The following is a 25079-nucleotide window of genomic DNA, read 5'->3' on the forward strand; positions in this document are numbered from 1 at the left end:
TACAAAACAATCTTATCACCTTCAAAGTACTCTCCATTACAGGTAATACATTTGTCAATTTTGCTATTCCATTCTTGGAAACATTTTTCAAACTCATCTGTTTGGATGGCTCACAGCACCTCCCTCATTTTTTCCTTCACTTCTTCTACTTCATTAAATCAACATGTCCTTTCATGTCCCTCTTCATTCATCCCACGGAATGAGGTCAGGTGAGGAAGGTGCGTGGGGCAAGAGAGGCATGCTGTTTTTTGCCAAAAACGGGTGCCCTGAGATGGCTTCCATGAGCAGGTACACTGTCGTGGTGGCAAAACCAGTCCCCGTCTGCCACAAATCAGGCCTTTTTGTCACACACTGTTACACAGTCTTTTCAGAACCTCTAAATAGAAAGCTTGAATAACAGTCTGGTGGAACAAACTCCAAATGCACTGCAAGTTGACATTTTCATCCACTTGGGAAGTTTCAGGAAGTTGTCGGACATCCAGAACAAGATTTGTCATCAATCGACATTTCACCTTTTTTGAATTGAGAAAACCACTTGTACGCTTGAATTTTCCCCATAGAGTCTGTCCTTGTAAGCTGTGTTCAACATCACAACAGTTTCTGTGGCATTTTTCCTGAGCAGGAAACAAACTTTCACAGCTGCACAAAGTTCTCTTAAATTGACCATCACAAAAACGAGGTTCAAGCAAAACTGCTTTTATGAACAAATTCACTGTGACCAGCGAGAACCTGTCTCAGGTGACAACACTGGGCGCACTAACTCAGAGCGAGTTGCTTGAGGCTCGCCTAGCGGGAAAATTGTGTACTCTGAAAGCTCCATTTGGCCCAGTGTAATTCCGTTTTAGTTTGGGTTTTTTTTGGTTACCCCCTCATATATAAGTAATATACATATTTGTTGTGAAAATACTCGGTCTCCTTAACCAAAACCAGGGTCACTGCTATTGGGTGGATGATGTCGACTCAGTGACCCCACAGAACAGGGTAGAACTGCCACTGTGAATCCTGAGACTGTAACTCTTTGTGGGAGAAGGAAACCTTGTCTTTCTACTGCAGGCGGCTGCTGGTTTAGAACTGCTGACCTTGCAGATCACCGATCCCTGAAAACCCAAGACACTGTCAGATACAGTGCTAGATGATGATCCCTCAGATTGGAAGGCCCTCAGAATTTGACTGGGAAAGAGCTGCCTTCTCAAACAAAAGAGAGTGAGCCATAATGGTGGGACTTCATTTGTGACGGGCACGATCCCCAAATGAGACGAAACAGCTGTAAGCATCTATTAATAATTAAATATGAGTCTAAGAAAACGGAAAATGTTTACAAGGAAATGGAATGCATAAAGAGATAGCTGGGCATCGGTGAGCTGAAATGGATTGGTTCTGGCCATTTAGAATCAGACAATCATATGCCTCAATGTGCAGAAATGATGGCTGTGATAGGATTATATCTAGACACCTAGAAGGAAGTGCTATTAAAACAACTATCATTCAAGTTTTGCACAATGAACAAACAGAAGAATTTTACCACTTTCTTCAGTCTGAAATAGATCAAACATAAATCAGAGCATTGATACTTACTGGCGATTGGAATGTGAAAGCTGGACAAAGAGGAAGGAACCGTCATTGGAAAAAAACTAGCCTTGGTGACAGATATGAAGCTGGAGTGCTCATGACAGAATTTTGCAATTATAACATATTCTTCATAGCAAATACATTTTTCTCAACAGCATAAGTGGTGATGGTACACATGGACTTTGCTAGATGGAAAATACACAAGAATCAAACTGACTACATCCACGGAAAGAGATGATGGAGAAGTTCATTATCAGCAGCTACAACGAGACCTGGAAATTACTGGGGACAGACCATCAATTGCTCTTATGTTAGTTCAGGTTGCAGTTGAAGAAAACGAAAGTAAGTCCATGAGAGGGGAAATACGACACTGGATATACGCCACCTGCATCTGGAGAACATCTCAAGAATACATCTGGGTATTGAACATCAATGACAAAAGACCAGAGGAGTTGTGGGAGGGCGTGAAGAGCGTCATACATAAAGACAGCAAAAGGTCATTAAAAGGACAAGAAAGAAAGAGCCAAAGTGGATGTCAGATGAGACTCGGAAACTTGCTCTTGAACACAGCATAGCTCAAGCAAAAGGAAGACGTAATGTCAGAACATTCCAGAGGGAAGCTTGAGAAGGCAACGTTGAGTAGCATAATGCAACGTGCAAAGACGTGGAGCCGAACAACTAGAAAAGAAGGACACAGTCAGCACATTTCAAGCTCAAAGAATTGAAAACATCAAACCTTGAGTTGCAATATTGGAAGATTTACAGGCAAGATGCTGAATGATGCAGAAAGCCCCCAAAGATGATGAAAATAATAGAGTCATAGTACCAAAAAGAACCGGTGGACACTCACTCAACCATTTCTAGTGGTAGCTTATGCTCAAGAACCACTGGTCATGGAAGAAGCAGCCCAACTGCACTAAAGGGATTAGCCAGGAACTGACAGAATACCAACGGAAATTCTTTAACAAGCGGATGAAACGCTAGACACACTCAGTTGTCTGTGCCAAGAAATTTAAAAGACAGCTATCTGATCAACCAGCTGGAAGAGAGACATATTTGTAGTCATTCCAAAGAAATGCAACCCAATAGAATGGAGAAATTATCAAACAATATCACTATTATCACATGCAGGTGAATTTTGGGGGCAAAAACTCAACAACAATTATAGCAGAACAGTGACGGGGAGTTGGTAGACATTCAGGCTGGATTCAGAAGAGGACACAGTGTTAAGGGATATCATACTGGTGTTAGATGGATCTTGGTTCAGAGCAGAGAATCCCAGAAAGATGTTAATGAATAAAAAAGATATGTATAACTGTGTTATAAACTATTCAAATTCATTTGACCCTATGGGTCATAACAAACTGTAGATGAACTTGAGAAGAGTGGGAATTCCAGAACACTTAATTGTGTTCATGCAGAAGCTGTACATGGGTCAAGAAGCAGTGAGTTGTAAGAACAGAAGCAAGGGAGTGTATGGCTTAAAATGAAGAAAGGTATGCGTGTTGTATTTTCTCACCATACTTGTTCAATCTGTATACTGAGTAACTAATCAAAGGAGGATTGGAGGAAGGCTTACTAAAAACGTTTGCTAAGAAGATGATACAATTGTACTAGATGAAAATGAAGTGGACTTGAAGCACTTGCTGGTGAAGACCAAGGGTTACAGCCTTCAATGTGGATGTAACCAAGGTAAAGAAAACCAAAATCCTTACAACGGGACTTCTAGTAGGTAACATCTTGATAAATGGAGAAAATATTGCAGTTGTCAAGGATTTTGTTGGTCTTGCTTGGATCCACAATCAATGCTCACGGAAGCAGCAGCAGGGAAGAGATCAAATGACGCACTGCATTGTGTTAGGTCTGCACAAGACCCCTTTAAATTGTTGAAGAGCAAGGATGCCACTTTGAGGACTAAGTTTTTCCTGCAATTTCCTCATCTGCATGTGAACGTTGAACACTGAATAAGGAAGACCGAAGACGAGTGGATGCATTTGAATTGTGGTGCCGGTGAGACTACCCAAAAGTAACACGAACTTCTAGAAGAAAAGCAAACCTGTCTCGGAAGAAGTACAACCAGAATGCTTCGTAGAAGAATGGATGGCAAGACGTTATCTCCTACTTTGGAGATGTTATCAGGAAAGAGCAGGCTCTGGAAAAGGACATCATGGTTGATAAAGCAGGGCAGCAAATAAGAGGGGCACTGTCTAAATGAATCAACATAGGGGGTGAAGCAATGGGCTCACACATAGCAACCATCATGGGAAGGATACAGGACACGGCCATGTTTGATTCTGGTGAACACAGGGTCAGTATGAGTCTGAAGTAACTTGATGGCACTTACAACAACAGTAAGAAGCCTCTCCCCAAGAGATTCTGAGCTCTTCAGTTCAAAGTAGCCGCTTCAGCATCCTTAAGACACCTTTGTTTCTTTTACATGTTCTTTTCGTTTAGGGAACAAAAAAAGTCAAGATCAGGGCTGTAAGGGTGCATGAAATAAGGTTGCCCAATGGCACGCTCATAGGAGAGCCCTTGCTACCTTCCAGCAATGAGCAAGTGCACTGTTGTAATTGGGGGGTGGAGGGAGAGGGGGGCTGCTGGGTGCAACTTCCCTGACCTTTTCTTATCAATGCAGTTTTCAGTGTTCTTATAAAACTTCCTAATAAACACACCCTGTGATCGCCCGGTGTCCTTCGAGAAAATCTAACAAGACCATCCCTTTGGAATCTTAGCTGATCTCAGTCTTGAATTGAACTTTCCCAGCAGACCCCTTTAGAAGCCATCGTTGTTTTGATTGGACTTTTCTATGAAGGAAATCCAAGGACTAAGACAAATGTACCACTGAGAAAACTTGTCTGCAACCATTTACTATTTGGAATAAAGCCATGCACATACATACACACTGGAACTGTGATAGCAATGCTTTTTTGTTTTCAAAACCATTTATTGGGAGTTAATACAGATACCACATCATTCCATAGTTTAATCACACCAAGCAGTATTGTATAATTGCTACCACAATCACTTTCAAAACATTCGTTTCCTTCCTGAACTCCTTCACATCAGCTCCCTTTTTCTCCCCTTTCTACCACTGTACCCCGCCCCCTCAAAACCCTTATTCTATTTGCTGTCCCGATAGGTTCATCATTACTGGGTTTCATATACTGAAGCACAGAAAACCATATAACACAAATTCAAGAGGGTGACCCCTAAAGACATAACCCATCTGAGATCAACCTCAATATGGACAACAACAAAAACAGCAACAAATACAGAAAATGTTGAAAACCAGATTAGGCCTCATGTACATCAGATCGGGGGGGGGGGCATCAACTGATAAGGTTTTAACTGCCCAAATCAGGTTGATCATTTTTGATCTTCTAAGTCATCTCTCCAATGTACTCTATTTGGTAACCACTCTCCTTCCATCCGTCTAATGTGATAGAAGGGAATCACTGGAGGCTTATTTCCCGTGTTGTTCCCACAAATGTATCTTGGGCTCCCACTGTCTTCCACGGCCTTCTGTAAAGCAGATTCTCACAATTTAGGTTCTAATACTAATCTCTCCCTCAATTTCAGATTATATGATTTAAAGTGCTTCAGTGACTGATGTTGGCATGCTTCTTCTCTGTGTATTTAGTTGACATTTCACCCACATAGCTGCTTGTTTGGAAACAAGCCTTTAAGACCCCAGACACTATCTTACCTGGTAGCTGGGCACCATCTAATTTCTTCACCACACTTAGCAGCAATATTTTTTGACTTACCCTAGTTTGTGTGTGTGTGTGTGTGTGTATATATATATAAGAAGGGGATTCAAAATGTTTGTGGAAAAACTGTAAAAGATAATGTAACTTTTCCACAAACATTCTGAAGCCATATATATATGAATGTATGTACATATATCTGAAAAATGAATGAAAATTCCTAAAGTGGCAAAAATAATAAGATTACGGTTGGTATATGCATGGTTATATTTTTAAAATGTAACTGTAAGTAAGAATTTAATTTATAATTATGAAAAATAATTATTTTAAAAATTTGTCCCATGTCCTCCAGAATGCAGCTTTGGGTGGGGTGAGATACAAGATGTTTTACAAAACAAAATTATTCTAAGAATTTAGGCTTTAAGCCAGACAACACATACAAATATAAATATAGAGAAACAAATGGGAAAAATATCTAAAAAGAAACAGATCAGCAATTGTCTGAATCCTATTCATGTACTCCCATAACAAGCCAGGTGGACAGCACATTTCCAAACCCCCAATTCTTTAAAGATCTGAGGAAACTGCATTGCTTTCTGAAATTCTAGAAGCATCCTCCCAGGAACATTTCAATGTGGATAAACTGTGCATTTTTGTAGCAGTTGTTCTACAGCTTAGCCTCAAATTAAGAACACTGCAGAGAGTAGTGGGTCTGGAAATTGGAGACGTATGTAGCCAGGGGCAGGCAATTAATCTTCCTTGATGTATTTCTTTATCTGGAAAACAAGGTGGCTGGTCGTGATAAAGTACGTGTATGGTCACACTTCTTACGGCACCGTGAAAACTGACAGGCTTGGAACTTGCTGCACAAATATGGAAGTTGCTTTAATAAACTCCAAATACTCTTTGTTCTAAATAGTTTCCACTAATTACTTTAACTTTTGCTTAGTATATTTGGCTTTCACCTGACATTGTTATTTTACTATTTTTTATACTGAGATTGCTTTAAAACAGGAAAAATTCAAGAAATTTCAATGAGTTAACTTGTTATGGAAGCAAACAGTGTGACAGCAACATAAATAACCTTTAAACACTTGGATTCTGGCTAAATATTTTGTTTGCAAAGTTAACATATTTGAATGTAGGATGTGCTAAATGTTTATTTAACTTTAATGATGAATATTAGAATAATAGAATCTGAGGGTGCTTTTAACAAGACTCACCAAAAACTGTCCCTGCCTTCAGGTCAATTCTAACTCATTCCAACCCTCTAGGGCAGGTCAGACTGTCCTTGTGACGTTAGGAGATTGTTAACTCTTGATGGGAGGAGAGAGTCTGATCATTTTGCAGCAAAGTTACTGGTGCTTTTGAACTACTGACTTTGGAATTACCAGCCCAACACCCAACCACTCCTACCTAGTGCTCCCCCCTAGGGCTCCTCGTTAATAAGACCAGTCTCAACCAGGATGGTGAGGGGACGCTCCATGTTCTGATGGTCTGATTCCACTTATGTCTGCTAGCTTTGTTCTCTCCATGTCCATCCTGATCAAGAGTCCTATAGACGCTTTAGCTACTTGAATGGACTTACAAACTTCATTAAACAAAAGATGATGGTTGTAGCATGCTTCAATTTATCTCCCTCTTTCCCCCTTTCTCTGCCTCATCTTTACCCTCCTACCTTTGTCTCTCTGAGCTCAACTTTGTTCCTTCTACTACATGCTGTTTCTGTTGCCTAAGATTGGGTGGAATCAAAGCAGATGGGCCCCATAATAAGCCTCAGCTGTTAGCTATTTGCAAATCAGTGAGGAGGAGCCATTGAAATTGCCTGGATTTTTTAAGTCAGATCAGACACTTCCCTCTTCTGTGTTTGCCTTAGGAAAACAGAAAAGCAAACTCAACTTCATGTACTTTGGGTTGCTAAAAAGCAACTTTTTCCTCTCCTTGCTAAAAATCTAACAAGAGGGGAAAATTAGGGGAAACAGCAAAAGGTTTTAATACAATTGCTTTCTGTGTTGTGGATTTTCAATGCTGTATTTTATATGGCCAAATATATATGTGTGTGTACATTCTCCTGATTTATAATGTATTGACTTAACAAACCATATCCTCATTCAATGCAAGGTCAGCGGTTCCAACTTGCCAGCCACAGTGTGGGAGAAGAGAGGAGGCTGTCTGCTCCTGTTAAGAGTTACAGTCTTGGAGGCCCTGAAGAGTTCTACTTGGTCCTACAGTGTGGTTTTGAATTAGAGTGGACTGAATGGTGATGGGTTGCTTTTTCGTTTTTTTGTTTTATACTCACTAAAAAAAATTCTTCAAGTCTAAGGCAGCTTAACACCCCATTTATATGGGGTAAGGTCTTTTGTTTTAAATTCCTTTTGTTCTAAACCCCCTTTTCTGGTTCAAAAATGGGAGATTTCAGAGTGGTGGCAGTGAGGTAAGTAGATTAAGAGGCAAAGAAAAGCAGGTAAAGGTGAGACTCAAGGGCTTCTCCCTGCAGCATAGATTATTTACAGCCATGCTTGTGTTATAACTTGGGGGTGGGGGTAACTGACTCTTACGTGGAAATTTCAGGGTTAGCAAAAGGAGAAACCATTGCCGGATCACACTGGGAGTGGAAAGACGTGGTCTGCTGACTAGGCCAAACCTGTGGTTCTTCTCAAGGCTGCCTCTGTCTTGAAACATGTTCCTTTGAAACTTATAGTCCCACTTAGTCATGGACATGTTTGCTCCCCCCGCTGATCCCCACCTTTGTTATTCCCAGTGTTAGTACGAGCCTAGTTCAATAGATGCTCAGTAAGTATGAGTTCATTGGCAGTGTAACTAAGAATAAGATCATCTTTATACTCCTCTATTGAGTTAAATCATGGGGTAAAATTTTGCTGAAGATCATCTAACAACAGTTGCAGCGGTATGTTAACAGGGAGCTGCCAGAGGTCCAGGCCATTTTCAGGAGAAGATGTTGAATAAGGGATATACCGTAATTGCTAGTGTCAGATGGGTCTTGTCTGAAAGTAGAGAATACCTCATGGCAGAAAAAGATGCTTGTGTTTAATTTAGTGTACAAAGGCATTTGGCTGCGGGGACCATAACAGACTACGGATAGCCTGGAGAAGAAGGGGAGCTCCAGAACCCTTCATTGTGCTCATCAAGAGATGGTTGTGTGAACAGAACAGAACAGAACACGGGAAAACTGCATGGTTTAAAATCAGGAAAGGTGAGAGTTGTAGCCTCTCACCATACTTATTCAATCAATATGCTGAGCAAATCATCAGAGAAACTGGAATATATGAAGACGATTGTGTCATCAGGACCGGAGTCAGGCTTATTAACTGTCTGTGATATGCAGATGACACAGCCTTGCTTGCTGAAAGTGAGGAGGACTCGAAGCACTTGCTGATGAAGATCAAGGATTGCATCCTCCAGTGTGAATTACATTTCAATGTAAGGAAGCTCAAAATCCTCACAACCGAACCAAGAGGTAACATGATAAATAGAGGAAAGACTGACGTTGCCAAGGATTTTGTCTTACTCGGATCCACAATCAATGCCCATGGAAGCAGCAGTCAAGAGATCATAAGATCACTGTATTGGGCAAATCAATTGCATACGACCTTTTAAGAATATTGAAAAACAAGGATGTTACCTTGAGGGCTAAAGTATGCCTGACCCACACCTGTTTTCAAGTGCTTCATATGTATGTGAAAATTGGACATCAAATAAGAAAATCAAAGAAGAATTGATACGTTTGAATCGTGGTGCTGGAGAATCCTGAAAGTTAAAAGACAAACAAACCTGTCTTGGAAGAAATATGGCCAGAGTGCTCCTTAGAGGCAAGGATGGCGAGCCTTCAGTTTGCATACTTTGGACATGCTAGAAGGAGAAGCTAATACTTGGAGAAGGACATCATGCTTGGTTAAGTGGAGGGGCAGAGAAAAAGGGGGAGGCCCTCCACACGATGGGCTGACACAGTGGCTGCAACATCGGGTGCAAGCCCAGGCACAACTGGAAGAATGGCACAGGGCCCGGCAGTGTTTCTTCCTGTTGTTTGTGGGGTTGCTATGGGTCAGAACCAAGTTGATGGCACCTACCAACACCATGGAGTGAAATGATTTGATCAGTCATTAAATGTCGTTAGTTGATGATTTAGCCAAAGGTGTCTGTAGTGGAGTTCATGGTGGTGTTTATGTTATTATGTGATGATTTGCTTTAAGTTCCTTAGTAATAGCTGTAAGACTCATAAAATGTTATACCTGAAGAGGACCTTGTTGGTATTAGCTGTCATACAGCTGACTCTGGCTCATGGTGGCTTCACATGTAAGAGAAGAAAGTTCTGCCCAGTCCTGGGACTTCTCCATGATTTTGAAATCTTAGATCTTAGTGTGGTCGCTATTCAGTTAACCGATTGTGCTGAAGGTTTCTTTCATTTTTGCTGACCCGCTGCTTTCCCAAGCACAGTCACCTTTTCTGTGATGTTTTTTCATGATTAAGCATCCAAAGTAAGCAAGAGAGAGCACTGCTATCCTTGCTTCTAAGGAGCACTGTGGTTTCATTTCTTCTGAAACTGATGTTTATTCTTCTGGTGATCCATGTTATGTGCAAAAACACCTTACTGATGTCTAATTCAACCTTCTCATTTTACACATGACAAAAGAAAAATCCTAGCTTCCCAAGGTTGTATTAAGTGGGAGGAGAATTAGTGGACGGTTCTTCACTGAGAAAGCAAGTCCAAAGATGACCATCTCAGAGTTCTTCCCACGTTCTCATGGCACATTATTTTTGAGATGATCACAGTACTGAGTGGAGATAGTAATTTAACTTGATATGCCATCGTGATTGGTGCTGTGTCTGTTTTTCCCCTTTTTGTGTAACAACAATGGTTGCACCTGAACTTTTGCATCAATTGCCAGTACACCCACCATTTTGTTCATACATATCAACATGAACAAAACAGTTTTGTGTTAAATACAGAAGCAGAGGAAGTAGTGACAAATAGTGGTAGATGGTTTAAAATAAACAAAAGAAGAGCCAACCATATTTAATCTGTTGATAAAGATAGTGAAGTGGTTTCTTTTACACTGAAAAGTTTTCACTGCAAATAGCAGGAAGTGGGTCAAATAATAGATAACATCAAACTAAAAGAACAAGAGATAAAAGCACCAATGGTAGTGAAGGAAGACTTCTAAGCTGCTCTGAAAACATTCACCAAAAACAAGGCTCGAGGAATTGTCAGAGTACCCATTGACATGTCTCAGTAAGCCCATGAAGCACTGGAAGCACTTCTCTCTGTGCCAGGTGGTGACCACAACAAGCATACCAAACGATCTGCTCATGGGCGCCCTTAAACATGGAGCCCTCGAAAGGGGCTTTCTCTAATGGGCACAGATTCCTCCTGCTTCAGTGCATCCAAAGTCAAATAGCTGGCTATATCTTTAAAAACCTGCACAGTGTTTTGTTTTCTTGCAGATTTTCCTTCAAATGGAAATCTCCTGTTCTCTTAACACTTCTGAGTGGGGCTCAGGTTTCCACCTAAGCCCCCAACTCTATATAAGTTTCAAACAGAAAGCCTGTTCCTTCTTGGCAAATAATTAACTCCCCTTTCAGTTTATCCAATCAAGTATAAACTGAAGTCAAGCTTACAATCTCTCTGTGACACTAATGATTGGTTTTCATCAAACACATAGGCCTATTTTACAATACAGGTAGGGGAAATGTCCATAGTGTAGTCAGATAAATACATTAAACCTTAACCCTTTAAAAAAGACCCAAGGTTAATCTTCTTTTCTCTATCCTGGACTGAATCTCAATTTATGTGCATATAGCCTCTGGCATGATTGTGAGGCCCTGACCCCCTATCAATTGTGTATCCCTGAACCAGCCTGGCTTTTACCCCAGGCCACTCCAGAAGCAACTTTTCTCCTCTCAGCTACAGCATCTTTTTTACATTCCCATCAGCCATTACGTGTAACGATAACCAGAGGAACCACCTAAGAATCAAGAGTTTTATGTCCCAAGCCCCTCTCATTCTTTCTCTTACAAAATGTATGAGACTGGAGGAATTACAAAGAATACTTCTGTCGCCAACTGTAACAAAGGACAATGTATGAAGTAGGAAGGAGTGTCATCTGGCCTCCTCCAGTTATAAGGTGGGGAAGGAAAATCAAATTCCACACCAGCCGCTCCCAGCATTGATTTCCAGGAGGCTGAGGTCTGACATACCACATCCTTCAACTTTCCTCCCAGTTCTGACACCAACTGTCCATTCCACAACACTCTACTTTTCAGCTGGGTTAGATAATCCATCCAATGACCACAAATTACTCTCAGGCTATACTGGTGGTATAGTACGTAGATTATTTGGTGTATAGCCCCCTTTTCAGAAGCAACAGCAACAATTTCTCAGTGCACACTGACCCCTGGCAAGTAAACACTTTGGTGCCAAAGCCCCAAATCCAGGATGAATTAATTGTAGGTATTCTTGGAACTCACAAGGGGAGTTCTACTCTGTCCTAGAGGATATTGAATTTAAAAGTCAGAATGGATTTGATGTCAGTAAGAGAGATGGAGTTTATTAAGGAAGTTAACAGGTTACAAAAGCTCAGAATCCAAGGTCTTATTCCACTTTCTTGACTTAGAGCCATCACCCACAGGTCATTTGATGGGAGTAGCAAAGACTATTGCTAGAAGAGACATATAAAGTCATCCATTTCCTATGTATGGTTTTAAATTGACTTTGTGGTTCTCATATGTTGATGGTGTCCAAATGTTTGCTAAATAGTTCTATTTGGTGACTTATATTCAAAATAGAAATAAACCCCCACACTTCCCCAACCTATTGCTCCCTCTTTTGCTGTCATTGTGAGGACTTTATTTAATTTCACGGAGTTGTATTTAAGAGTTCTCCATTGAGGTAGTTAGTTTATTGTGCCAGCCTGACTGATAAACACATGTGGGATTAATTGAAGGGCACAGAGATAAATGACTTGGCGAGCCTCGCCTTTCTTGTCTCTCGCTCTTTGATCATCAGTGTGCAGCTGCCTTGCTTGTTCTGTGCCTCAGTTTGAAAGCTACACTACCTGTGAACTGTGTCGCTGTAATTGGAGGTCCCTTTAACACCTCCTTCGCCATGCAATTGTAATTTACATCTCTTGAGCTGGGGACTGACTGTTAGTTGGTGACCTGTCTTGCTGTTTGCTGCCTGTGCTGGGATAGCCTGATCTCTCTACAGAGGACTATCTGGTGGCCCTGAAGACTTTAAGGACTGCCAGTGTCTCACAACTCTCATGGGAGTGAGTCACACTGAGCCATTTGTACTGCTTTATAATTTAACTGTTCATTTCTTGTATTATATATTTCTCTATCTGTATATAATTTAATAGTTCATTTCTTGTGTTATCTATCTACCTATCTATATAATTATTAGCAATCTGGTTTTGTCTCTCTAGAGAACCCTGTCTAACACATTTTGGTACCAGGAGTGCTTCTAGAGAAATAGAATCATAAATACGGGCTTCTTAAATTGGCTCTCCAGCCTGATTAGTCTTAACACTAATGATGCTACTTCAACACTGCAAAGCATGGAGACGTCTGCTACTCTTCCTAATCCATGGTGTGAAATAGCAAAGCTAATACCTACAGTGGCACCACCGACAGATGAGGTGCTGGTTAAAGGAGAGGCTCTGAGTGATCGTATGTTTGATATTTTCCAGGAGTTTTGTAAGGATGACAAGTATAGAGAAGCTGGTTAGCTGGTCCTTCTTACAATGGAAAGTGTGATTAAGGAGAGGGATGGTCTCAGAGCCTCAGAAGCACGCCTCAGGTGCAGATTAACGGATTTGAAAACTTCCATCGGTGCTACAAAGGAGTGCCTTCTCTCTTCTAATAAAAGAGTTGACATTGCTGAGAACCAGGCCCAGAGTCTCATTATGTGAGTGGCCGAATTACAATGGCAGCTGAATTGCAGATCTAGAGTAGTGTCTGATACCAAAGTAAGGGCATTGATTGGGAAAACTTGCGACATCGGATGAAACATGGGATGGGAACATATGGGCGGATGATCCAGAAGAGGAGGATATTGAGCCCTTAGGAACAATTGACCCACCCCAGTCAATAGATCCACCCCATCTTTTGCTGTCATTGTGAGGACTTTATTTAACTTCAGGAGTTGTATTTAAGAGTTCTCCATCTTCTTGCATTTTTGGTCATCATCAGATTCTATGGCTCCTATCACGCCATGGTGATAATGTCTGCATTTCCATTGTCACCCCAACCCCTCCCCCACTAGTCACCTCCTCCCTCTTCTAATGCCCACCACCACCTGAGCACTTCTCACCTAGAACACCACTTCCTGCTGCTGCTAACAGAAGACTCCTTCTTCTAAATAGGGACCTGGGAAAGGTTCTTGTTGTCAACTAATGCAGCATGATTGGGGGCTCACACAACTCTGATCACAATCCATCCATCCATTGTGTCAAGCACATTTGTATGCTTGTTGCCCTCATTTGATTTCTACTTGAGCCCTTGATATCAGCTCCTCATTTCCCCCTCCCTCCCCGCTCCCCTCTCCCTCACGAACCCTTGATAATTTATAAATTATCATTATTTTGTCATATCTTACACTGTCCCTTGCCATAAAACTTTATTTTCATGTAACACTTATCAAGATCTAGTCACTCACACTCCAGAAAACACATTTTGGGAGATAATAGCCTACATATTAAAATAACCTCCAGAAAGAAGAGTGATGTAAATAAAATATACATAAAAACAATGAATTCACAAACTGCTGAGCAATGTGAACATGAACATCAGTCTCAACCTGAGACCAGAAGACCTGGATGGAATCCGGCCACCACTACCAACTGCTCTAAAAAGGATCACAGAGAGGGAGAGAAAAACTATCAATCATAAAGAAAGCCAGTCTGACGGGTGGATAGACTACGGCCCCTAATCTCACCCTTCAGGTCTGGAAATGAACTCACCCATGGCTCCATGTTCAACCAAACAGCAGGCATGTCTTTAAGGGGAACATGAACACTAGTGTTGTGGTTAAGAATGCACACTTTTGAATAATCAACTATTCAAGAGAAAAGGGCCAGCATTTACCCAAGGGCAAAGTTGGGAAAGGTTAGAAAGGGCGCCCAATTAAGGTATGATTAATGAATGAGATTCTTCATAAATACATCACTGGCTAAATATTCAGATGTATACTCTTGACTGTCAAAGGTATTAATAATGCATCAGCAACTAAACATCTTTCCTATAAATTTTTAGTTATGAAACAGCTCTTCATCTGTATTATAATCCTCTCTTTTTCACATTATGCAGTTATTATTTCTTTCCTTATAAAAAGATGGTCACATCTTGAAAGTGGATGTGGGGAGCAGAATGCAATGAAGAGAATATTAAATAAATATTTTTAGGCAGAAAGCAAACTTTTTTGGTCTAAAATTAATCTGAATCTACTCAATGGAATGAAGAGATAAACTTAATTTTTTTAAACCGTTGGAAGAAGATGGAGGAAAATGAGGCTGAAGGTGTGTAGAACATGTTTGACAATTTTGCTTGGAAAGAATGTTACATGTATACACTGCACTGCTTTCAGAAGCACCCAAAGATTTTATAACAATCACTTCTGTAATGATGGAGGAATAATGAAACTTCTTCTTAGAGTTACAAAACCCACAGCTCGGTGAAGTTTATGACCCATATATCCGATAAGGGGTGAATCAAGGTCTCCTAAAAACTCTGTCTACATACCTACCTATCTCTTGCTCTTGACGGTTGAACAAATTGGAGCTTGATGCTTTCTTCTCTCTCCTTTCCTCCTCCTCTCCTCTCGTGTTACAGGCATTCAGTGTTCTGCTTAAGACCATCCCTCAGACTTACAACTTCTACTTACCATTGAATGTTACTTAAATTTGTCCCCACTTGGAAACCAACCCCATTCTAGGAACAAATTCTTCATCCCCATCAGTCACTGGAGGCATGAGCAGCTTTTAAGTCTTAGCAAGACATGGGGCCTTTCCTGGTACTAACCCCACTGCCCCTGCCCTCGAGTGGGTTCTGGCTCGCAGTCATTGCGGAGGACAGGGTAGAACTACCCCATCTGAGTTTCCAGACTGTGAACCTCTACGGAAGCAGCTTCCGCTTTCTCCTGTGGAGAGGCTGGTGGGTTCGTGGTGAGCAGTCCAAAGCGTTGCTGACAGCACTCCCGCACTCCTTGCGTGCTTTAAACCGAGGCTAAAGAGTTTGGATTTTTAGGAACCCAAGCGGAAGGCGAATTTTGAGAATGACGAGGGGAACGAATGTATAAGGGTGCTTTGCTCAATTGATGTATGTATGGATTGTGATAAGAGTTGTATGAGCCCCAATAAAAAGATTTATTAATTTAAAAAAGTTTGGATTTTTATACCCATCAGTCATTTTGATTTTTTTTTCTTTTAAGCAATCCTACCCTGTTAAAAACGATCTCATCTGAAACACTGGCATGCATAACAAATAAGGGGGGGGCAGTTTCCCCCTTGTTGTACTGGGCCTCTGTGGAGAAGAGTTTCAGACACACTGTCCTGAGTGTGGGCACGTTTGGGGCAGCAGCAGTGGGCAGATTCCGGAGCTGAGGAGCCCTCTCTGGAGAGAGAAAGCACAGAGGCCCCGGCTGCCGGGCACAGGAAGACTCCCTACAGGTGCAGTTTGGATGGTGGTGGAAGAGGATGGAGTTAGACTGGTTTGGGTGAAAGACTGCGAGATCCTTTTAAAGGTGTTTTCATCGATTAGGAACTTCCACTACCCGATGCGATGGTCAAAAGAGTAAATAAGGAGAACTTTTTCTTTCTTCTTCCCCCTCTAAAAAGATTTCTTTGTAATGTGGGGAAACCCACAGCACAGCAGGCGCCTGGAAACTGCCTATTGTTATACTGAGAAACTTTGAAACGTGCTTCCAGAAGAAAATACATGTCCCTCAAGGCCACCTTCTAGGGGGACGGTTTCCATTTCGCTAACAGTTCTGTGCTGTGAACCGCTTCGATACCTAGCCCACGAACTTGTGTCTTTGGTCCCTGGTTTGAAGTATGACTCCATGATTTCTTTCCGGCACACTAATTACTTTGCAAACTTAAGACGTCCCCCGTGCGTTGCCAAACGAAGGCCCAGAAGTGAAGCCTTGCCCCATAGGCACCCTACCCACCCAACAGCCCTTCGGGTACATTTTTCTGCGGCCGAGAAGACGGAGCAGTCTCTGGCCTGGGGGGCGCTGATGGGCTCCTCTTCCTCTGTTTCTGACAGTGATGCAAGCATCCCGCCCTTTTCGGGGAACCCAGAGCGCCTGACTCAGGCCGCGGCCGCTATTAAAGCAGTGCCCCGGCGGCATACGTCCCTGCTGGGTGCGCGCCACCGCCCAGATGCAGCTCGCTACCTGGTGCTGGCTGAGCGCCGCCGTCCTGGCGGCGCCAGGCCTCGTGGTCGTGGCCAGCAATGGCACGGGGGAGGTGGGCGATGAACCCCCGAAGGCCGCCTGCCCGCTGCGGCTGGAGAGCAGCGGGAAATGCGAGGCGGGGGGAGATTGCGCCTTCCAGGTGCGCCTGCCGCCGCTGACGCTCCAGCTCCCCAAGCCCTTCAGCCCCATCGAGCTGGAGGAGGTGTTGAAAGAAGTGCAGAGCCTCAAGGAGATGGTGAGCCACCTGAAGAAATCCTGCCAGGACTGCAGGCTGCAGGCAGACGACAACGGTGAGCCCGGCCGGAGCGGGCTGCTGGTCCCCAGCCCCGGAGCGCCCCCGGGGGAGGCTGCGGACGGCCGAGTCCGGGAACTGGAGAGCGAGGTGAACAAGCTGTCCGCGGACCTGAAGACGGCCAGAGAGGAGATTGACAACCTTCAGGGTCGCCTGGAGACGCTGAACCGCCTCAACATGAACAACATCGAAAGCTATGTCGACAGAAAAGTGGCCAATCTCACCGTTGTGGTCAACAGTCTGGGCAGCAAATGTTCATCGTGTCCTAGCCAGGAAGAAGCGCAAGCGCAGCCAGGTAATGTGCAATCCTGTCCCCTGACTGCCCGCTCGATCGCTTGCTCCCTCCCGCACTCAGGGGAGTTAGGTAGCCGGGCAGGACCTGAGAACGCTCCCTCAAACCAAATAAATGGTGGGTGGACTAAGTAAACCTTTCACACATCAAGGTCGTCTGCCTTTTGACTAGCAGATACCTTTGCAAAGGTGACTGCCGAAATGAGACATGGCCTAACTGCCAAAGTCGTAACCCACAGTTTCGAGAGATTAGAAGGCACTTTCAGTTTCAGGAGCTGATTTACTGCTGTTAGACCTGGACACAGGCAGAAGCAGACAGAATGGGCGCACGCTTTGGTGCATTTAACTCATCCATCTCTTGGCTGAAGGGTTTGAAAACAATAGAGATTGGGCAATATTTACAATGATGTGAAATCAGTTTCCGGAGGATTACCTTTTAGTTGGGCCCAGTGCCACGGCTCATGCAGCAACAGGAGATCTTCAAAATGCTTTATAGCAAGTAATCTACAGCCTGAAAGCCCAAACAGAAGCAGCTCCGAGGCTTCGTGTGTGTACAACCTGTTTGTGCCTTGGGACCTTGTGCTCCAAAAGCGTGGCCAGGGGAGAGTTTGGGCATGCCTCTAAGACAGTGGTTCTCAACCCTCCTAAGCCACGACCCTTTCATACGTTCCTGATGTGGTGGTGACCCCCCAATGATAACATTATTTTCATTGCTACTTTATCACTGTCATTTTGCTACAGTTATGAATCAGGCGACTCCTGTGAAAGGATCATTCAAGCCCCAAAAGGGTCGCAACCCACAGGTTGAGAACCACTGCTCTAAGAGAAGGAATATGTTTTTCTTTACCTCTTTTGCCTTTATCCAAGCATTTAAAAATGGAACCCAGACGTATCATTCAACTTACTTGGATTAACTTCCATAAATAGGTGTTAAAGACCAAACAGCTAACCCCCTGCTCTGCCCAGGGACTTCAACAGAGTTACCAGCCCCCGAAATGGGTTTTTTTTTTTTACTGAGTTCCTGGATTATGTTGCAGCTGGGTTTTTGGTTTTGTTTTAATACCATGTAAACCATCTTTGCACAAATACCTCCGCTTGCCATGCATGTGAGGCCGAGGGATCCTTGTGCTTGGAGGAGGGCACTCTAGTGCAGCACAGGTACTGCAGGCATGTTCTAGTCCCGGAAATCCACCAACGGAGGTAGACCGGGGTTCCGAGGGCCACAGCTAGTATGCTGGGCAGCACCTTTCTGAGTGAACCCCGCACACTGCTAGGACAGAGGTGCACATCTGAGGTGACATCCCTAGGTGCACATTAGATCTGGCATTGCATTGCAACATGTAATGATATGAACAAGATTCCACCACCTATTTTTCTACTGAAAGATCTGGGTGGGCAAGGGGCGGGGGACAAGGGAACAACAAGATTTGGGAAGTATCTGAACATTATGAGTTCTAAATACACATGAATAGACTTTGTGCTGGAGAGAGGCTTATATTAATATTTATATTAAACATCCCTGCCACGGTTTTGATAAAAACGATCTGGGAGTAAATAGCTATCTCTGCTGCCAGTTAACTGACTACTGTCTCCATCTGGAGCACAATGACCAATGAATGTTTTTTTTCTCTAGAAACCAAACATCTAATCACTGCTAAAGACTTTTCTGGAGAATAAATTCGGTGTCTTGTTGAAAAATGTTATTTTTTTTACTTGTGCTTCCTTATTTAGTTCTCATTAAAGTAAAATCAATTTGAATCTGTCATCGATGATGACATTGGGAACACTGTCTCTAAGACTTTGCCCCTCACACACATACACACATTCGCATTTAGGTCACACGCTCACGTAAAACCCATCATCAACAATCATGACGCCCCATAGACCGGAGTAGCACTGCCCCGCATGCTTACCACAGCTGTAATTCTAAGGGAAGGGACTGTTGGCCTTCTCTTCCTCCCTTGGAAAGGCTGGTGGGTGCTCGCCGTGGCTTTCCAGTGGCGCACTTCACCACTGGGCCACTGCAGCGCCTGCCTCATCAGCCCCTTTAGGTGAAGGGAAATAGGAGCCGATGCTTCCTGTGTGCCTGTGGAATGTAGTTGTAGGCATCATCTTGACTTTCAGGACTGAGGAATGGAGTGCTTAAGAGAACTTGACCTGGCACTGCCATTTACTGCTTGTGTGAACTTGGGGGAGGCACTGATTCTCCTTGAGCCAGGTCTCCTCACCTAATTGGAAGCCCAGGGGGTGGAGAGTGTTAGCTCATTAGCTGTACTGGCTGCTCCCTGGGAGAAAGTTAACGGATTCTACTCCTGTAAAACCCATAGGAGGCAGTTCTACTTTCTTATAAGGTCTACTCTGTCCTATGGAATCTCTTTGATAATGGTGAGTTTGGTATGGCTCTTTTAAAAGGCTACTTGTAGGTCTCCTGGTGGAGCTGTCAGATAAGCTTTGGACTAGTAAGTGCAAGATTAGTAGTTCAAGCCCACCAACCACTCTGCTCAGGAAATGACATGAAGCAGTGTGCTCCTATAAAGACTCAGTCCTGAAGACCCTATATAGTTGCTATGATTCAGAACTGACGTGACGGCAGTAGAATTTTTTTTTTAATCCTCACCTGGAAACTGGTAATAATACCTACATCACACGGTTGGCATGTAGTTAAGTAAAGGCGCCCTGGTGGTGTAGGGGTTATACTTTGGGCTGCTAACTACAAGGTCAGCAGATTGACACCACCAGCCACCCTATAGGAGAAAGATAAGGCTTTCTACTGCTGTAAAATGTTACAGTCTCAGGGACTCACAGGTGCAGTTGTGCCTTGTCCTATAGGGTCACTATGAGTTGGCACCAACTCAACGGCAGAGAGTTAGTTTGTTTGGGGTTTTTTTTTTGGTCTTTAGGTATGAAATGTTATCAAATCTTTGGCACAGTACCGAGAACATATAAGGTAGAACTCACTAAATTATTTTTCTTTATTATTCTTATTACAGTTTGTTTGTTGCTAATGTAGTCATTATTACCAACCAAGAATATATTTGAGAATCTAGTTCCACTTTAATATCATATAAGGTCACAAAATACAGTTTTTAGGTCTCTCTGACAACTATTTCTTGGTCCTAAACATTTGCTAAACAGATTCAAGGAAGTTTAAGAGGACAAAGTTTTGTCATCGCCACTGACTGACTGAATTACTACCAAGCTGTCTTTGTACATATAAAGAAGTACTCAGCTGCATCGTTTGACTAACCAATGCTTTCTTTTTCTCCATTGTTCAGTGCAACATCTAATATACAAAGATTGCTCTGACTACCATGCAATAGGCAAAAGAAGCAGCGAGACCTACAGGGTTACACCTGATAGCAAATACAGCAGCTTCGAAGTTTACTGTGACATGCAGACCATGGGAGGAGGCTGGACAGTGCTGCAGGCACGGCTCGATGGAAGCACCAACTTCAACAGAACCTGGCGAGACTACAAAGTAGGCTTTGGAAATATCCGAAGAGAATTTTGGCTGGGGAATGATAAAATCCATCTTCTGACCAAGAGCAAGGATATGATTCTGAGAATAGAACTTGAAGACTTTAATGGTGTCAAACTATATGCCCTGTATGATCATTTTTATGTGGCTAACGAGTTTCTCAAATACCGTGTGCACATTGGTAACTACAACGGCACAGCAGGAGACGCCTTACATTTCAGTAAGCAATATAACCATGATATGAAGTTTTTTACTACCCCCGATAGAGACAACGATCGCTATCCTTCTGGGAACTGTGGGCTATTCTACAGTTCGGGCTGGTGGTTTGATGCATGTATTTCCGCAAACTTAAATGGCAAATATTATCACCAAAAATACAGAGGGGTCCGGAATGGGATTTTCTGGGGCACATGGCCTGGGATTACTGAGGCCCAGCCTGGTGGCTACAAGTTCTCCTTCAAAGAAGCCAGGATGATGATTAGACCCAAACACTTTAAGCCATGAATCACGAGTGCTCATGATACAGGTTTTAGTATGTAAGAGGCTTCAGCACATGGGGAAATGCCTAGCTTCACACTCCTCTTCCATGGCTCAAAAACATATCTCTGGGTTCCTAGGCTACACATTTTAAATAAAGCTGAAAATTAATATATTTTGCTATTATAATGCTGTTACCCAAATGAACATTTGCAAGTAATCAGAAATTATATTGATTATACATTAAATGTATCATTTTCAACTTATAGCGATTTAAATAAATGTTTGTATTACTTGCTACAATAATTGTTTACTCAGCAGGCTAGATTTTCCACAACTATATTTTGGCTATACTTTAAGTAAATCTGAAGGTTATATTACTCCTCTCAGGCTATAAATGGTGATTTAGATAATTATTTGCCTCTAAATATTCTAATTCTCATTCTGAGATGAACATAGTCAACTCCTGGCACTTACTCTAAGTCAAGAAGATTATATAAATTATAGTTTCTAACCAATGGGAACTAATACATACAATTAAACATACGCATATTATAGTCATGAACTATAAAGTATTTTTCCTTTCAAGACTTTAAAATGTGATAGCTTAATATCACAACTAAAAACATTCACTAAAGAATGTATTCTTAAAAGCCATGGTTTCACTCTTTTTATGTCTGATGGTGAAAATGGATTTCATTTCCTTGGCTCTGTGTGCCCCATAGCTTTTAATTTAAGATTTCTCATTACTGTGCTAGACTACTGGTAGGATTTTTTTTTTTAAGGAGTGGGTCTAGAGGAGGGAGGGTAAGGGGGTGGTGAAGGTGCATGCAGCATTTGTACATAGGCTATAACAGTCTGAAGGTCAATTTTATCACCTAAGAAATAATATCATTAAGTGATTCACTTCATCGATAGGAAGCTGTGATCAGATACTCTCCCTATGAGATCAGATACTTTCTGAGTATCAATAGTCTTGACTTTTTAAAAACTAACAATACTATTATATGAATAAGATAGAGGAATATTGTTTTACTATATTATAATTTTCTTAAAATTATCTGTACATATAGAGAGTATCTACTTATAGAAAATAATTAGGTATAATTTCAGGATACTGGCAAATGCATTAATCCATGTAAGCTTGCCTTTCTTTCTCCCTTATTTCAAATGATCAAAATTTAATTTTCCAATTAACTTTTATAAGAGTTCTCAACAAGATATTCTGTAACAATTTCTCTTTAGAGTTTCCTGCCATTCAATATAAAGTAAACTCTAGACTCTGGTGATCTTTAACATGTTAATGAAAATAGATTATATCTGATAAAGGTTATTTTTTGGGGCCTTACTTAGCCACCCACTAAGGTATACTACTGTTCATAAATGTGGATTGACTATTAATAAAAACACCATTTAGGGTCATAGGTCTCTTTTGGCAGCTAATATTTATCTTAAGACTCTGCGTTTCTAAATTTTAGCATTCTTTCAAAGTATTAACCAAAATTGGTTTTTAGAAATTTCATCTATCACTTGGGGGCAGGGAGTGGCAATAAGAATCTTCCTAACTGACATTCAGTAATGCACCAAATGAATTGTTAATAAATTGGTCATATAGAAACCATTCTAGCAACTAAATTTGCTTGTCCTTATTTTTGGATAGCTATCCAAGGCCCATAGGCTCGCTATTAGTCATGAATTACCTGATGGCAGTGGGAGTTTTATAACCTTTTTTTCTCCTAGATTAAGTTTTAAAGGTAAAGCAATGGTAATGTCATAAAGATAAGTTCTTGTTTGTAATCTGGTTTTCCTTTATGTATAAAACGGTCTGTGTTTTATGTCTTTTTAAAATCGTGTAAAATAAATAATGTTCACATATATTTTATCAACATGGAAATATTAAATGTTGTTATTTACAAAAGAATATATCTATTTACTCATGTGAAAATTTGCATGCTGTTTTCATAGCCTAGATAATGCTCTTGAATTTGACCATTTTAATCAGTACTATTATATGAATAAGACAGAGGTAACTAGAGGAACACGATTATTTTATTTCCCTCTCTAGTACTAATTATTGATATATTTGAAATTCAAAAGCCTCAATTTCTTTATGGCACTCAAGTCCATCTCCTTTCCATCATTAATATTGCTGCTCTGATCCAGAGCATCAAGCGTCATCTTTTCCTTAAGATAATTTACATGCCTCTCACTGAAGCTCATGTCTCTAGTTTCAATACATCCCAGTGTGATCACCAGTAGTTAAGATTCTGGGAACTCAGAAGCCAGTTCACTCAGTTTGAATTCCAGCTCCATTTGCAAGCTGTGTGATCCTGGGCAAGTTACTTAAAGTTGCTGAGCTTTGGCTCCATCAATTATGAAATACAGATAAGAACAGGGTTTGGTTTATAGGGTTATTAAAAGATTAAATGAAATAATATGCAGAGCACTTTTTAACATACTTAATATGATTACTAGCATCCTATAATCTCTTCTGGGCAGTCTTCCCTGATGACACTAGGAGAGGTTCAGCACCTCTCCTTTCTGATCTTATGTCATCCTATGTCTTCCTGAATATCCCTACTGTCTTCACTAGTTGTCTAGCTTGAAGCCAATCTCTGTCTAGTTAAGACATAGAGGAAATTGGAGAGAGTAGGGATTAAGTCCAAGTGGTTCCTACATATGTTGCTGTAGAGGAAGGACTATAGTCTGCAGAAACCGAAACTATCATTGTGAAAGGAAAGGATACTGTTAAATATGTGAATTTGGGAGCTGAAAGCCCAGGGGGAACATGGCAAAAGAGATCAAACCCACCGTGGAATTGGGTATCTGCCTTGAGTACAGCCACACAGAGGGTATGCCTGCACCAGGCTGCTACTACGTGATTGTTCCACTTAACTGAGATGCGTAAGTGAATTAACTTTCCATACTTCATATGATTTTGAAATTGATTTTAATCTCCTCCTTCTTTCCAGAGGTAAACGGGTTGGGCAAAGCCAAACTCTAATGTCAATCTGTGCATTGCCAAATTGAGTCTACTGAATTGCAGCCCGTCTTGGGCTCTTATGCTTCTCGATTGGAACGAGTCGGATACGTGCATACAAGTGATGAAACAAGGCAGACTTGGAAAACTCAGGGTACCTTGATGTCCTAAACAAGGTTGAGTCTCCCTTGCTCCTTGATGAAGGCCCTTCTCACATGTTTAACGATGCTGTTCTTCTCTTATATGACTGCAAGGTATACTACTGTTCATAAATGTGGAGTGACTATGAACATCCTTTAGGGTCTTAGGTCCCTTTTGGCAGCTAATATTTATCTTAATTAAGACGCCGTGTTTCTGAATTTTATCGTTCGTTGACAATATTGACTAACGTTGGTTTTTAGCAATGCCAGATGGGACACTATCTCTTTCCTGAGAGTATGACCTTAATTCTCTTGCAGGCTCATTCACCCCACTATCTCTAGCCCTCTGTCTCTAGATCTGTGACTAGGGTGTCTAAGTTCCTAGTGCTACTGCACTAGTAATAGCGCGAGCACTTGGCTTTGAGGATGTGAGGTCTCACAGTGCACAATCCAAACCCAGGACAAGGCTGGCGCTCTCTCTCTCTCTCTCTGGCGCTCTCTCTCTCTCTCTCTGGCGCTCGCGCTCTCTCTCTCTCTCTCTCTCTCTCTCTCTCTCTCTCTCTCTCTCTCTCTCTCTCTCTCTCTCTCTCAGCTATTGGAAAAGATCTTGCCTCCTTCAGCCTCTGTAACCCCAGTGTCCTAGGTTCTACAGAGCTCTTCACTAGGTTTCCGACACATCCTAATATCTTATGACTCTATTAACATAACAAAGAA

The 25079-nt window shown here is 41.9% G+C and overlaps 2 protein-coding genes across 2 annotated transcripts in view; one reads left to right on the plus strand and one right to left on the minus strand.

Moving 5' to 3' along the window:
* Positions 1 to 25079, minus strand: part of CCDC146 (coiled-coil domain containing 146) — a 108650-nt gene that overhangs the window by 67228 nt on the left and 16343 nt on the right. The window lies entirely within an intron of this gene.
* Positions 16673 to 21342, plus strand: FGL2 (fibrinogen like 2). The gene is made up of 2 exons (XM_075557655.1): positions 16673 to 17294; positions 20566 to 21342. The coding sequence occupies exons 1-2, from the start codon at positions 16673 to 16675 to the stop codon at positions 21270 to 21272; spliced, it is 1329 nt and encodes a 442-aa protein (XP_075413770.1). The 3' UTR covers positions 21273 to 21342.

Source organism: Tenrec ecaudatus, chromosome 9 (genome assembly GCF_050624435.1).
Source record: "Tenrec ecaudatus isolate mTenEca1 chromosome 9, mTenEca1.hap1, whole genome shotgun sequence".
Taxonomy (NCBI): domain Eukaryota; kingdom Metazoa; phylum Chordata; class Mammalia; order Afrosoricida; family Tenrecidae; genus Tenrec; species Tenrec ecaudatus.